Source organism: Rhinatrema bivittatum, chromosome 3 (genome assembly GCF_901001135.1).
Source record: "Rhinatrema bivittatum chromosome 3, aRhiBiv1.1, whole genome shotgun sequence".
Classification (NCBI taxonomy): domain Eukaryota; kingdom Metazoa; phylum Chordata; class Amphibia; order Gymnophiona; family Rhinatrematidae; genus Rhinatrema; species Rhinatrema bivittatum.
In genome coordinates, this window is record NC_042617.1 from 302,803,492 (window position 1) to 302,817,883 (window position 14,392).

The 14,392-nt window shown below is 47.8% G+C and overlaps 1 protein-coding gene across 1 annotated transcript in view; it reads left to right on the plus strand.

Annotated features, from left to right (window-relative positions):
* The window catches only part of ESPL1 (extra spindle pole bodies like 1, separase), a 259,280-nt gene that overhangs the window by 84,720 nt on the left and 160,168 nt on the right, over positions 1-14,392 (plus strand). The window contains exon 10 of the mRNA XM_029595078.1: positions 7,562-7,715. Within this exon, the coding sequence (XP_029450938.1) occupies positions 7,562-7,715 (154 nt within the window). The remainder of the gene's footprint in view (positions 1-7,561; positions 7,716-14,392) is intronic.

Here is a 14,392-nt window from a genome sequence, read left to right on the forward strand (position 1 = left end):
GGTGGAATTTTTTCAAGGCCTTCAAGCCTTAGTACAGTCTACCTCACGTGCCCCTGTCCAGATGGAACCTCAGCTGGTAAGCCCTCCCACTAGCAGTCCTATTGGCAGACCTCGAGGCATGCCTCTCCTCCAAAAAGGGTGTCCGTGGGAGGGACCTAGATAGCATGGACGAAGAGGATACAGATTCCTTGGAAGACGGAGAAATTCCCCCTGGTTTATTTAATTTCTTTTACTATACCGATGCTCAAGACCAGGTCTTATCGTACCGGTTTACATTGTAACTGAGGGGAAACCAATTAACATCTAGGTAGAAAGTAAAGTTACATTAAACAGGGAGCGTAAAACATGGGAGATGGAAGACAGGACAGATTTTAAACTAAAACTGGAGAGTGATAAATATAATCAACAAAAAACTGTTAAAGATACATAAACAGATTTATCCTAGGCGATTATTACCATGGTAAGTCCAGTGGGAGGAGGAGAGGGGTGAGGTGAGTGGGGGGGGGGGGGGGGGTGGAAGGGTGAGAGTCAGTGATGGTTGAAGTTCCTTCAACGGTAGGCTTCTGCGAACAGCCAGGTTTTCAGTTTCTTTCTGAATGTTAGATGGCATTGTTCCTGGTGTAAGTCTTGGGGAAGTGAATTCCAATGTAGCGGACCTGCTGTTGAAAGTGCTCGCTTGTGAATAGAGTTGTGGACTGAGGATTTGTTGGGGGGGCCTTGAGCGAACTTTTGTAGGCAGTTCTGATTGGCCTTGCGGAAGTATGTAATTCGAGTGGGAAGGTGAGTTGGAGTGTGGATTGCTGGTAGACGGATTTGTGGATGATGGTGAGGGCCTTGAAAAGTATTCTATATTGGATGGGCAGCCAGTGTAGGATTTTTAGGATTGGTGTGATATGGTCCTTGCGACATGTGTTTGTAAGGATCCTGGCCGCTGCGTTTTGCAGCATCTGAAGAGGTTTGGTAGACGAAGCGGGGAGACAGAGTAGTAGAGCGTTACAATAGTCGATCTTTGAAAACAGTATGGCTTGAAGCACTGAATGGAAATCCTTGAAGTGTAAGAGCGGTCTTAGTTGCTTCAAGACCTGTAGCTTGAAGAAGCATTCTTTAGTTGTAGCGTTAATGAATTTTTTGAAATTCATTCTAGAGTCAAGGGTGGCCCCAAGGTCTCTGACCTGGCTTGCTATTGGGATGAATGCATTATTGGCGAAGGGGTTGTTATCACTAGGGGAGATAACCAGGAGTTCTGTTTTGGACGTATTTAGGACCAGGTTGAGACTAGAGAGAAGGTTGATGGCGTGTAAGCAGTTGTTCCAGACATTTAGAGGAGATGGGGTCCGATATGGGAATTATGATTTGCACATCGTCCGCGTATATAAAATGGGTGAGGTTGAGGCTATTGAGTAGCTGGCATAAAGGGAGTAGATATATATTGAACAGGGTAGGGGAAAGTGAGGAACCCTGAGGTACTCCTTGGTTTGATGGAATGGAGTGGGATTCTTTGTCATTTATTTTGACTTTGTTGTGCCTGTTCAGAAAGGATGTGAACCAGAGCAGTGCAGAACCAGATATGCCTATTTCCATTAAACGGTTGATGAGGATAGAGTGGTTTACAGTGTCGAACGCCGCAGAAATGTCGAGTAGGGCTAGAAGGTATGATTGTCCCTTGTCAAGGCCCATCAGGATGTTGTCCGTTAGAGAAGGAGGGATTCTGTGTTTAGGCGTTTCCTGAATCCGAATTGAGAAGGGTAGAGAATATTGTGGGAGTCAAGGTAGTCTGTGAGTCGGATGTTGACTAGCTTTTCCATTAGCTTGGCTATAAAAGGTAGGTTTGCAATGGGGCGGAAGTTTACAGGGTTGGCTGGATCCAGGTTGGGTTTTTTTAGTAAGGGTTTCAATGAAGCAATTTTTAAGGAGTCCGGGGACTGATCCTTGATTGAGGGAGCAATTTATGTCTGCCAGCGGTTTTGTAATGGTGTTAGGGATGGTGAGAAGGAGTTTGGTCTGTATTTGGTCCAATGGATGTGAGGAAGGTTTCATTTTCTTGATTATTGATTCTATTTCCAGGGAGGATGTCTGTTCAAGAGTTTCTAGTGTCTGTCTGTGGATAGTTGGAGGAGGGTTAGTGGTTGCAAGGCTTAGTGGTTGCGAAGGGTTTGGAGAAGTGTTAGTTGATGCCAGGGGAGCAAGTAGGTTTTTGATTTTGTTATCAAAGAAGATAGCCAACTCTGGATTTGTTCTGGGCTTCTTCTGGGATGGTAAGGGGCATAGGTGTGGTAAGGGCAGCAACATATGAGAACAGAGTTTTTGGGTCATATAAGAAGCCGTGTATTTTTTTGGCGTAGAAATCTCGTTTGGTGCGGGTAATGGATGTCCTATAGTGGCTCATTGCAGTTTTGTAAGAAGCCAGTGAGGAAGGGGAGGAATCTTTCCGCCAGCATTGTTCTTTGTTGTAGATCTTGTTTGAGTTTTCTTAATTCAGTTGAGAACCAGGGTTTTTTGTTCGTGCGGGCTGGGTTGATAACTTTTGAAGATACGGGGCAGATTCTGTTTGCTACTGTGTGTAATAGTTTGCCAGGAGTTAATAGTGGTATCAGCATCGGAGAGGTCCAGTTTAATTAGGTCTTTGGCCAGGCTGTTGAGTGTCCATGGAACAAGGCTTCCTGAACTAGATCGAGGATTTAGTAGCAATAGGGGTCAGTTTTTGTGTGTTAGATAATTTTGTAGTTATCGAGTGATCTGACCAGGGGATGGGGGTGCAAGAAGGTGGGGAGATGGGCGAGATGGTTTCGTTAGTGAATATCAGGTCAAGCGTGTGGCCTGCCTTGTGTGTGGGATTGTTTATAATTTGTTTGAATCCCATAGCCTGGAGAGATGGGCTTTGCAATTAGATGATGGGGTGGGGGAGTCAACATGGAGGTTGAAATCTCCTAAAATGATAGCAGGTGAGTTAGTGTTGATGTGTTTGGCTATGATTTCGATGAGTGGAGAAGGGTCGGATTCTAGGAGCCCCGGGGGGGGCGTAAATAAGGCAGATTTGAAGCTGGGAGGATTTGAATAGTCCGATTTCTAATTTGGTCGTCTGTTTAGAACCGTATCGGACCATGTTAGTTTTTCCATAGACTAATTGCTGGCCCTGGTTTCCCAGACCCTGAAGATGATGGGGTGGACTCTGCCTGAACCAAAGAAGAATCTCATTCTTTCTCTACAGAAAGACTCTTGCTACTTTTCCAGTACTGGAAGCCATCATTTGATTGACCTGGAATGGGACACTCCAGAAGCAAATTCTAAAGGTGAAGATTGTTAGCTCTATACCCACTTGATCTGGTAGCAAGAGAAGGTTTGCATTTCCCTACAGTTGGATGCGCTGGTCTGTGCCATCTCTAAGAACTATCCCAGTGGAGGGAAGAGCGGCCTTAAAAGGGTGCGCACGATGGAGTCCATCTTTAAACAGGCCTTTGACACAATAGCAATGACCTTAGATTGCTTCTTGTGCCCTGGTAGGTCATTCGTGCCTGCTCCTCCCTTGGGTGGTGGATGACTTGGGGGGGTGAATTCTTGAGTGGTTATAGAACCTGCTGATGTGGGCTTGGACCTAGTCCATACCTCAGCCAGAAGAGTGGCCTTAGTGGTGGCAACAAGATAGCTATGGCAGCAGAATTTCAGCAAATGCAACCTCCAAGGCAAATCTGACAAAGATGCCCTTTAAAGGATCACTTCTCTACAGAAGCGAATTGGAAAAGCTGGCCAGTAAATGGGGCGAACCTCCAGTTCCCTGGCTACCAGAAGAAGAGAAAGTTAGCGCCCCTTGTCTGAGGGGTCCATCCAAGAGCTCCCAGTGCTTTCACCCCTACAGAAACATTTTGGAGGTCTCAGTTCTTTGGCGTCCTGTCCTTTTTTGGAGCAGACCCCTCAAGAGGGGCAAGCTCTGGTTCAGGCTCATTCTGAACCCCCTAATGAGATTTTGCCAACCCACCCTCAGAACAAGGACATATGGATGTCAACTGTTCCTCTTCTACCAAAAGTGGGTCGATCACTTCTGACAAATGGGTATTGGAGGTCACATGAGAAGAATATTCCCTTAGAATTTCGCAACACTCCTTGGGGCACATGATCTCTGCCACTCCCAGCCCAAGAAGCAGGCAGTGGAGACTATGCTGTTAAGGATTCTCAGGATGAGGGCTTTATTCCCAGTACCTGCACCCCAGGAAAATATGGGGTGGTGTTCCATCTATTTCATCTTAACCAAGAAGGAAGGTTCCTTTTGACCCATCCTGGACCTCAAGAGCATCAACTGACATCTGAGAGTCCATACAGTCAAGTCCTTAAACCTACATATTCCAATCTGTCAAGAACATTGTTTCCTACACTTTGCAGTACTGGGTCACCATTATCAGTTTTGGGTGCTGCCCTTTGGCTTGGCCACCACCCCCAGAATATTTTCCAAGATTATGGAGGTCGTAGTGGCAGAATTGAGAAGAGAGAATCCTGGTGCACCTTTACTTGGATGACTGATCCAGGGAAGAGTGTCTAGGTGACCTTCTTGCTTCAGGAACTCAGTTGGGTTGTAAATCTGAACAAAAGCAGTCTCAAGCTCTGTCTTTGGAATATCTAGGAGTCTGATTCATTCAATACCAAACAGGGCAAGGTCTTCAACTTCCTTATCCATGTAATCTGATGTCCCAAGTGCATCAGTTGATGAACATGATACACCTAACAGTTTAGAGCTATCTTCAGGTTCTGGTAACGTGGGTGAGGGCACACATGTGACCACTTCACTTCCTGCTGTCTCATTGGAACCCATAATATCAAGACTTAGATTCACCTCCACTTACTGATGGGAGTATGCTCTCTGCTCCAGTGGTGGCTGCAGGAAGCTCATCTGGGCAGGGGTATACCCCATCCTCTCCAAACTGGCTGGTCCTCAAACACAACCCTCCAGAGCAGGGGACCTCACTGTCAGGAACTGATGTCCCAGGGACATTGGACCAAGGAAGAGGCCCTCTAACACAAACCACCTGGAAGTCCAGGCAGTCAGATTGGCCTGTCTAGAATTCAGGCACGTACTCCAGGGTCAAGTGATCTGCATGTCTGACAACACAATGATGTTGGCCTACATCAACTGCCAGGGTGGAACCAAGAACCAGCAAGTCTCTCAGATCTCCTTGTGGAAATACATCTACAGATCTCAGCCTCCCATGTTGCAGGAAAAAACATCAGAGCAGACTTTCTAAGCAGGGAGAATCTGGATCCAGGAGAGTGGATGTTGGCTAAAGCCTTTCAGCTGGTAGATCACTGGGATCTCCCATACATAAACCTGCTGGCTGCATCTCACAACACAAAGGTTCCCAGATTCTTCAGTCACAGAAGTCAGTGGTCCCTGGGGATCGATGCACTCATTCAGACCTGGCTGGAAGAGGAGTTGCTATACTCCTTCCTTCCAAGGCCACTGCTGGGCAGGGTCATTCTCAGAATCAAGCACCACAGTCCTAATAGCTTCAGATTGGCCCAGGTATCTGATATATGTGGACATGTGGAATCTCCTAGTGGAGACGACCCCCCCCCCCCCCCCCGGTAACTCCTACTGCACAGCGATTATGCTACAACAGGGACTAGTACTTCATGAGGATCTGACTCTATTCTGTCTTGAGAAGGCTTACCTGATGAAGCAAGGATATGCGGCAGAAGTAATTGCCACCTTATTCCATGCTTGGAAGTTCTCTACATTCTTAGCATATGTGTGCGTCTAGAGTATTTGAGGCCTGGTATGAGGAATACTGTTTCCCCTTGGATGATCAAAATCCCACTAATTCTGGAATCTTTGTAGGAAGGTTTGAACCTTCATTCCTTGAAGTCCAGGTAGCAGCGCTCTCCTTATTTTATTTAACAGTTTTATATACCGACATTCATTGGGGATATCACATTGGTTTACATTAAACGAGAACTATGCTTAAGTGGCGTTTGACAGATAACATGAAAAACTATACAAAACCAGGAACAGGAGATTTGAGGAGTTTTAAGATAAGAATAAATATATATGGGAACCTATGTACACAGCACTAACACTACTTATAAAGTCGCTTACAGAATAAGGCAAAAGTTATCTATTAGTTACAGAAATAATTTAATTGAGTTTAAATGGTGCAGAAATAATGGGAGGAAAAGTACAATGACTTGAATTTAGGTGAGGGCAGTTAGGATGAGAGGGAATATTGCATTTTAAACATGTATCAAGAGTATATACCTGTTTTTCAGGGGTGATGTGCATAGAACCCAGCTGTTGGCTCCTCAGACATGGCCCATTTTTTCTAAAAGGGTGAAGCACCTCTTGCCACCCTTATGGTGGAATCTTAATCTAGTATTGGAGTACTTGGCAGGGCCCTCCTTTTGGCTGCTGCATGGTCTTTCCTTGCATTTATTAACCTTAAACAGTGTTTCTGGCTGTATGCTCGGCATTGTATCAGGAACTGTTCCGGGTGACTCCAAGAGCATTACAGCTTCATACCGTTACATCCATTTTGTCTCGAGTTTCATTTGAATCAGTCCTTTTTGTTGCCATTCCTAGATAAATAGGACGCAGAAGAATGCCGCTGCCACAATCAATTGAATGTCAGGCTTTTGGTGCAGTATCCAGAAGCTTCAGAACTGGTCTGAAAGACGGACTGCTTGTTTGTCCTTCATGGTGGAAGGAAGCAGGGCAAACCAGCTTTGCGGGCTACCATAGCTCACTGGATTAAGGAGGTGGTCAAGGGAGCCTATGTGGAGGCAAAGCAACTACCTTTTCAAGTCAAAGCTTATTCCATTAGGGCTCGGGTGGTCTCATGGGTGGAAGCTAGACTGCTGTCTCCCGTCAGCATCTGCCGAGTAGCCACATAGTCCTCCTTGCACACCTTCTCCAGGTTCTAGCACCGTGACGTTCAGGCCAGAGAGGCTGCAGCCTTTGCAAGGGTGGTATTAACTGGACAGGGGTCAGCCTCCCCCCTTTTGGGAGTAGCTTTTGTACATCCCATTGGTCCTGAGTCCATCTGGCTATATGCTAGGAAATGGAGAAATTACTTACCTGATACTATCATTTTCCTTAGTGTAGACAGATGGACTCTGCATCCTGCCCACAACTGCCCAAGAATGATGCCAAGGATTTGCCCATGGAATGAATATCTATTGCAAGAGATTACAGGTAGGCAGTCATCCAGTCTGTTGACCAGGGCATCTATAACTTTACTGGGGTTTCATACAGTACAGTTATCTAATTTTTTACAATAGTATGTCCACAGTGGCTTTTGAAGAGAATACTGAAGGGCCGAGATCACTGGAGGGGTGTATGTAGGGTGAAGTCAGCTTTGCTGGTAGGGGTGCATAACCCATTGGTCCTGAGTCTCTCTACTAAAGAAAATTATCAGGTAAGCAATTTCTCCAATTAAGGTGCTTGTTTTAGATTGACTGCACATCTTGGTTGAGGTAAATGACCTTACTTTGCACAGTCCATTTGTGTTAGGTGTACATTACTGTAATGTATGAGGCTCTGTTTAAGAGCTTATGGTCTTGTTCTTTTCACCAATTGCAGAGCAGAGAGAGGGATGAGCGAGCAAGGAGTGCAGACATACAATTGCAAAGGGCCTTGGGAGATTTTGAGCCAAACGACCTAAACTATGAAGATAAACTCCAGGATGCCAACTGTGTGCATGATGGGATTGCCTTCAATCTGGTTGCAGAGTCTGGTGAGAAGGGTTTCGCAGATTCCTGGCTATAGATAAGATTGCCTCAAACACTGCTCTTGGCAGTAGGATTCTATAAGCAATAGACTGCTTCTCCTAGGACAAGTAGGATGTTAGTCCTCATGTGGGTGACATGATCAGATGGAGCCCAGCACGGAAAACTTCTGTCAAAGCTTCTAAAGCTTTGACTAGGCACACATGGGGTCCCTTTTCAGTCTTTTCGGCAGAGCTGTTGCCTTGCAGACTTGGAGCTCGCACTTTTTTCCTTTCAAAAAGCTTACTTCGAGTTTCTTCTCATTCCTACCCACGCTGGGTCTTTTCTTTCCTGGCCCTAGTTAGAGGCATTGTGGCAAGTTATTCACATTATCTGCGGTCGATTACCGGCAGTACTATCCAGTGGCTGCTGGCCATAGACTGCTCCAGTAATTTCTCTATGGCTTTCTCTGTTCCACTGCTGCCACCAATGCCCTTGAACCATGTCTATCAGACCCCCATGAGGTCTGCATCCTGTGCCTGGGGGCCTTGCACGATATGCACAGCTGCTCTTTTTGTGCTCAGATGATCCCCCCCTAAGGGTTGTCGAGCACACCTGGACAAGATGGACAAATTGGAGCTAGGACGTTGGATCCTTTTAACTTTGTTGGGACAGGCACCTCACAGCAAGGAAGATCCCAGAGGTGTTGGAGCTGTCTTGTTCTCTCCCTTGTCAATCCCCCAGCTGGAGATAGGGATAGCTGGGGATTAGCCTGTATCAATTTCTCCCCCCTCAAGGTCTGGATTGTTGCCATCATCCTCAACACTGGGGAAAGACCAGGCTGAGCACCAGGGGAAATGGAGGAAGCACCAGCATCAATCAACTTCCTCCCATGGCTCCAAGCTTGGAAAAGCACTGGCTTTGCCCCAATGCCCATGAAGTGGCCCTGTACTGACTAGGCATTGATGCCTGTCAAAGTTGAGGGCCCAAGGCAGTCCCCCACCAATGTCTGTCTGCCGGGCACCGGTTCCTCTCAGGGCTTTGAAGGGAGCCAGGTTACGCCTCCCCCCCCCCCCCCCCCCCCCCCCCCCCAATCAGGCTGTACTGTCAGACAGCATTTGAGGAGGAATTGGAGTGCAGGGTGGGTCTGGTGGTAGGGTGAGCCCTACAGGGTATTGACCTGCCAGCCCCTCTGTGCCTCCCCCGGAGCCTGCACCATCCATGCTAGCACTGTTGCTGGAGCACTGGGACCTCCTCGATGCACTGCTGACACAACCCATGCAGATACCTCACTACCATGAGGGGCACCAGTGAGGCCACAGTTGAAAATTCCCATTGAAGATTCCTCATTCAGCACTGCAGCAGACTTCTGCCACAGGTTTTTGACTGGCAGTAGAGGAAGTTTAAACCAGTCACCAGTATAGCCAGCAGTGGGCCCTCTAGTCAGGTCAGCTCATGTCCTTTGTGGACCATTGGAGAGCAATCACTTCAGATCGGTGGGTCCTCTCCATCATTCGCCAGAGGTGTTGGCTACATTTCCAGGAGACCACGCCAGATTCTCCCATGTCCATCTTGGAAGTCTTTCAGGGATCTGAAATCCTTCTCAAGGAGTTCTCCACCCTCAGTGGCCAGAGTGGCCTAACCCATATCTCCCCATCAATGGGGGAGTGGATTCTACTCCAGATATTTCCTTATCCCAAAGAGAAAAGGAGGCCTTTGCCCGATTTTGGACCTGAGGGCCTTGAACAAATTCCTCAAGCGAGAGAAGTTCAAGATGGTTTCGCTGGGTCCCTTTATTCCCCTCCTGCACAAGGGGGACTGGCTTTGCTCCCTCAATCTACAAGATTCCTATGCTCACATAGGCAATATCTCCAGTTTGTGGTGGGCAAAATCCATTTTCAGTACAGGATGCTGCCCTTTTGACTGGCATCCTCTGAGATGCCAATTAAGTTTTCACAGTGCCTTTGCAGTGGCTGGGGAACTGCAAAGGCAGTGCGTGCAAGTCTTTCCCTATCTGGACGACTATCTGATCAAGGGTGCCTCCAGACAGAGCACTGCAGTCCCTACAGGCCACATTTGAATCTTGGAACTTTGTTTTTTAATAAACTACTCCAAGTCCCAGCTGCTCCATCCCTGCATCTGAACTTCATAGGTGCCAAGTTTGACACAGCTCAAATTTAGGCTTTTTTGCCCAAGGATCGAGCGATCACCTTGGTTTTGGCAGGGATGATCTGTCGCCATATCTCAGCATACACCATGTTGCACTTGCTGGGGCACATGGCAAAGACTGTCCATATCAGCCCCTTTGCTTGTCTTCACATGCACAGGACACAGTGGACCCTGTAGTCTGTGGCGCCAGGTCACTCAGGACCTTTGGGCATGCATTTAGGTCACTGCATCGCTCAGACTCCCTATTGTGGGTGACTTCCCAATTTGGAGGTGGGGGTTCTGTTCCAGTCTTCCCTATTCAGGTTGTACTCACTACAGATGCCTCCCACTTGGGTTGAGGAGCTCATGTGGGGGGACCTTTACACCCAGGGTTGCTGCTGAGCTCAGGAGCTGAGGTGCTGGATCAATTTTCTGGAGCTGTGGGCAATCTGTTATGCCCTCTGGGCATTTCGGGAGCAACTGTCCGGCAAGGTCGTATTCATCCAGACAATCGGGTAGCCATGTGGTACCTCAACAAACAGGGAGGAATGGGATCCTTCTTCGAGCTAGATACCTGCTAGGATGGGAGAATGTGCCAGTGGACAGCCTAAGTCTTTTCTTCCAACTGCACAAGTGGTCCCTGAAGCAGGAGGTAGTGGACCAGATCTTCTGTCTTTGGGGGACTCCGGAAGTGGACCTCTTCACTTCCCCTTGCAACAAAGTGGACCAATTTTGCTCCCTGACTGGGAGGGAAGAACAGAACATCAGACACCTTTGCCCTCCATTGGGGCAGGGGTCTTTTATACACCTGTCCTCCGCTCCCTCTGGTCTCCAAGACTCTCCTGAAACTCAAACAGGATTAGGAGACCATGATTCTTCACACCTCATTGGCCCCAGCAGATCTGGTTCCTGCTCCTGCAGGATCTTTCCCTCCCAGGACCCAATCCATCTAGGAACATCTCCGGACCTCATAACTCAAGATCAGGTGAGGCTGTCATCCCAACCTCCAGGCTTTGTCCCTTTCAACTTGGATGTTGAAAGGGTAACCTTACAGCCCCTGAATCTGAGGGAGTGTCTCAGGTCCTGCTGGAGTCCAGGAAGTCTTACAGCCTCATGTGGAAGATTTTTAGTGTGGTGACAGCCAGGGGTTGAACCCATTCTTGTGTTTCACCTCTAAGTTGTTGGATTACCTGCTGTACCTCTCAGGTGCTGACTTAAAGACCACTTTGAGAGTACATCTCCATGCAATTGGAGCCTACCACCAAGAAGGTAGATGAATCGCCCATCTTAATGTAGCCTGATGTGGGTCACTTCATGTGCAGTCTATTCCAACTGAAACCTCCCTTCAGGCCCCCTGCAGTTTCCTGGGACCTCAACATGGTCTTGGCCCACCTGATGAGGGCTCCCTTTGAGCATTTGTGCTCTTGCGACCTGAAATACCTGACCTGGAAGATAATTTTGGTAGTGGTCACTTCGGCGTGCAGGGTTAGTAAACTTCAGGCACTGTTATATCCACCCAACACGAAGTTTTCATGATAGGGTGCTTGCAGAGAATCATCCAAATTTCCTGCCAAAGGTGATGACTGATTTCCACTTTAATCAGTCCATCATCATACCAACCTTCTTTCCTAAGCCTCATTCACATTGGGGTGAGTGAACTCTGCACACCCTAGATTGCAAAAGGGCTGGAATGCACAGCAGGCTAGTTAAACTCTCCATTTCATTCGACAAAAATAGATTGGGTATTGCAATATCCAAGCAGACCTTGTCTAACTGGCTTGCAGACTGCATCTTTCTGCTACATGCAGGTGGATCTGCAGCTGTGTGGCCATGTCAAAGTTTATTCCATTCGGGCCATGGTGTCAGTGGCCCACTTGTGTGCAGTCCCTGTAGATGAAATATGCAAAGCTGAAACCTGGAGTTCCTCCACATCTTTGCCTCTCACTTCTGCTTGGATAGAGAAGGTTGACATGATGGCCATTTTGGTCTGTCAGTCCTGCAGAACCTTTCAGTAGTTAAAACCCAACTCTACCAACCTATGCCTCTTGTTTGGGTTCAGGCTGGCTCCCTCTGTCACCAGCACTAGTTTGTGCCCATTGGCACCTAGTTTAGTGCTGTGTGCCTCTAGTATGTACAGGAGTAGCCTGTAGCTAGGTATTCACCCACATGTGAGGACTAACATCCTGCTTGTCCTAGGAGAAAGTTGCTTACCTGTAACGGGTGTTCTCCTAGGACAGTAGGATGTTAGTCCTCAGTGGGTGGAGGGTGAGCTTCCTGAGTTGGGTTTCTAAAGGCTTGTTTTATTGTGAATTCTATATTACAAGAAGGATCCCACATGGATAATGGAATGCTGGGCATGCTCAATGTGCCTAGTCAAAGTTCTAGAAACTTTGACAGAGGTTTTCTACCCTAGGCTCCATCTGATGTCACCCACATGAGGACTAACATCTTGCTGACCTAGAACACCTGTTATAGGTAAGCAACTCTGCTTTCCCTGTATGTACCCGGATCAGTCCAGACTGTGGGTTATGCCTCCCTTCTAGCAGATGGAGACAGAGAAAAATTTGAAGGGTGCTCTTTCTTAACCCGATGTGCCACCTGCGTCCCTTCAGTATTTGTCTCCAGCAGATGGAAGTGGTGCAAACCCTGCAGTTTTGCCCTGATTTTAGGGATAGGACTATATCCCTTAAAAAAAAAAAAAAAATTTACAATTTGCAATGAATCAAGCTTTAAAAAAAAAAAATCCTCCCGGGGGGGGGGGTTCTGGTGAGCCATTCTCCCCTGGTAGAAGGCTAAGGAGCTGGGGTTGGTTACCCTGTGGGGCTCCTACAAGGTAAGGCTCTGGAGAAGATACTGGTTGTCCAGTCCCTCTTCCCTTGCTGCCATGAGTCTATTTCAAGAAAAAAAAAAAAAGCAGCCTGTCGCTATTTTTTTCTATATTGTGGCTGTGCATTCAAGTCGGGGCATTTTTTTAAACTATGCTTTCTTCTGGCTCCCTGCTGTTCTTTGATGTGATTTTTCAGCTCCCCCTTCGCTGCCTCGATGCTGCAGCCATCTTGCTGCAGTGTCTTTCAACAGACTCTCCCGTTCAGGCCTTTGTTCTCAGTGCCTCTCTGGTGGGGAAGGCAGTTCTGCACAGGAGGCAGGCAGCTTGTTTAAGCCCCGAGGTGCCTTATAAAGATCAGCACCTTGGGAGCCTAGGGCCGATCATTCCCCCTCACTGTGGGAATGGTGGCAATTTTGGAATCTTTTAAAGCAGCAGAAGCCAGAGCATTGGGAGCAAGGGAGCTATCTCCCTATTTATCTCCAGTCCCTACCAGTCCTGGGGAATCCTTCTGTCTAGGATGTTTGAGGGTGAGCTTGATCCCCTTTTGGGGGAAGGGGCTGGTTCTAATGCTTTCACCCTGGACTTTGTGCTTCTCATGTACAAGGCTTTTTTGGCTTCTCACTCAGCAAAGTAGTGCTTCATGTTTGAGTCGTCCTGCTGAGCCTCCAAATAAAATTGCTAAGCGCTTAAATTCCCAGGCTTCCCTTCAGGTCACTAAATTACGTAGATTGTCCTCAGTAGGAGCGGACTCAGCGGATGGTGGGGTTCTGGATGTGCTGGCCCCCTCCTGGCACAGGCTCCAAGGAGGATCTGATAAAACACTCCCCTCTGGATGGCGATGACCCGAAGGTGGTCCACCTGTTTCACAGGGAGGAGTTGGAGCCTCTTACTCCTTCAGTCTTATCTGAATTAGGGGTGGATCTCCCACAAGATATCCTCCCACAGGATTCTGTGGATCCAGTCTTAGCGGGGCTGTGGGCTCCAGCTAAAGCCTTTCTGTTTCATCCTATGCTGCACCAGCTGATGGCATGTGAGTGGGAGGTCCCAGATGCCAGCTTGAGTAGGTAGGGCTATGGATAAACTTTATCCCTTGCCAGAGGATTCTTTGGAGCTTTTGAAGTCTAAGGTTGACTTCTGTGTCTGTGGTCACAAAGCGAGCCACCATTCCTGTCACTGGGGCAGCGGCCCTCAAGGATCTTCAGGATAGAAAACTTGAGGTTCTTCTCAAACGCATCTTTCAGGTTTCGGCCCTGGGTATTTGCGCAGTGATGTGCAGTAGCTACATGCTGCGGGCAAGCCTCTGGGTACAATTATGGACTTTGAGAGATCTTCCAACCGGAGAGTCTGAGCAAGCTGAATGCTTGGAAGCAGCAGGTGACATATGGAGTGGATGTGCTGTATGATCTCCTTTGTAAGTCCTCCCGCACCATGTCATCCGCTGTATCTGCATGGAGGCTCCTTTGGCTGTGTAACTGGTCAGCAGACATTTCCTCTAAAGCTGTTAGGTGCATTGCCATTTAAAGGAAAGTTCCTCTTCAGTGAGGACCTGGAGCAAGCTCCCTGAGGACAGGCAGAGGCCTTCCAGGGGTTTTCCATCAACCCAATCTGTTTAGAGGACAATGGAGGTTTTGCCAGGCTAGACCACAGCCTGCAGGGCAGAGACAGCTGGCGCAGAGTATGCAATTCTGGAATTCTTCCTTTCGAGGGCGCAGAGCAACCTGCGAGACAAGC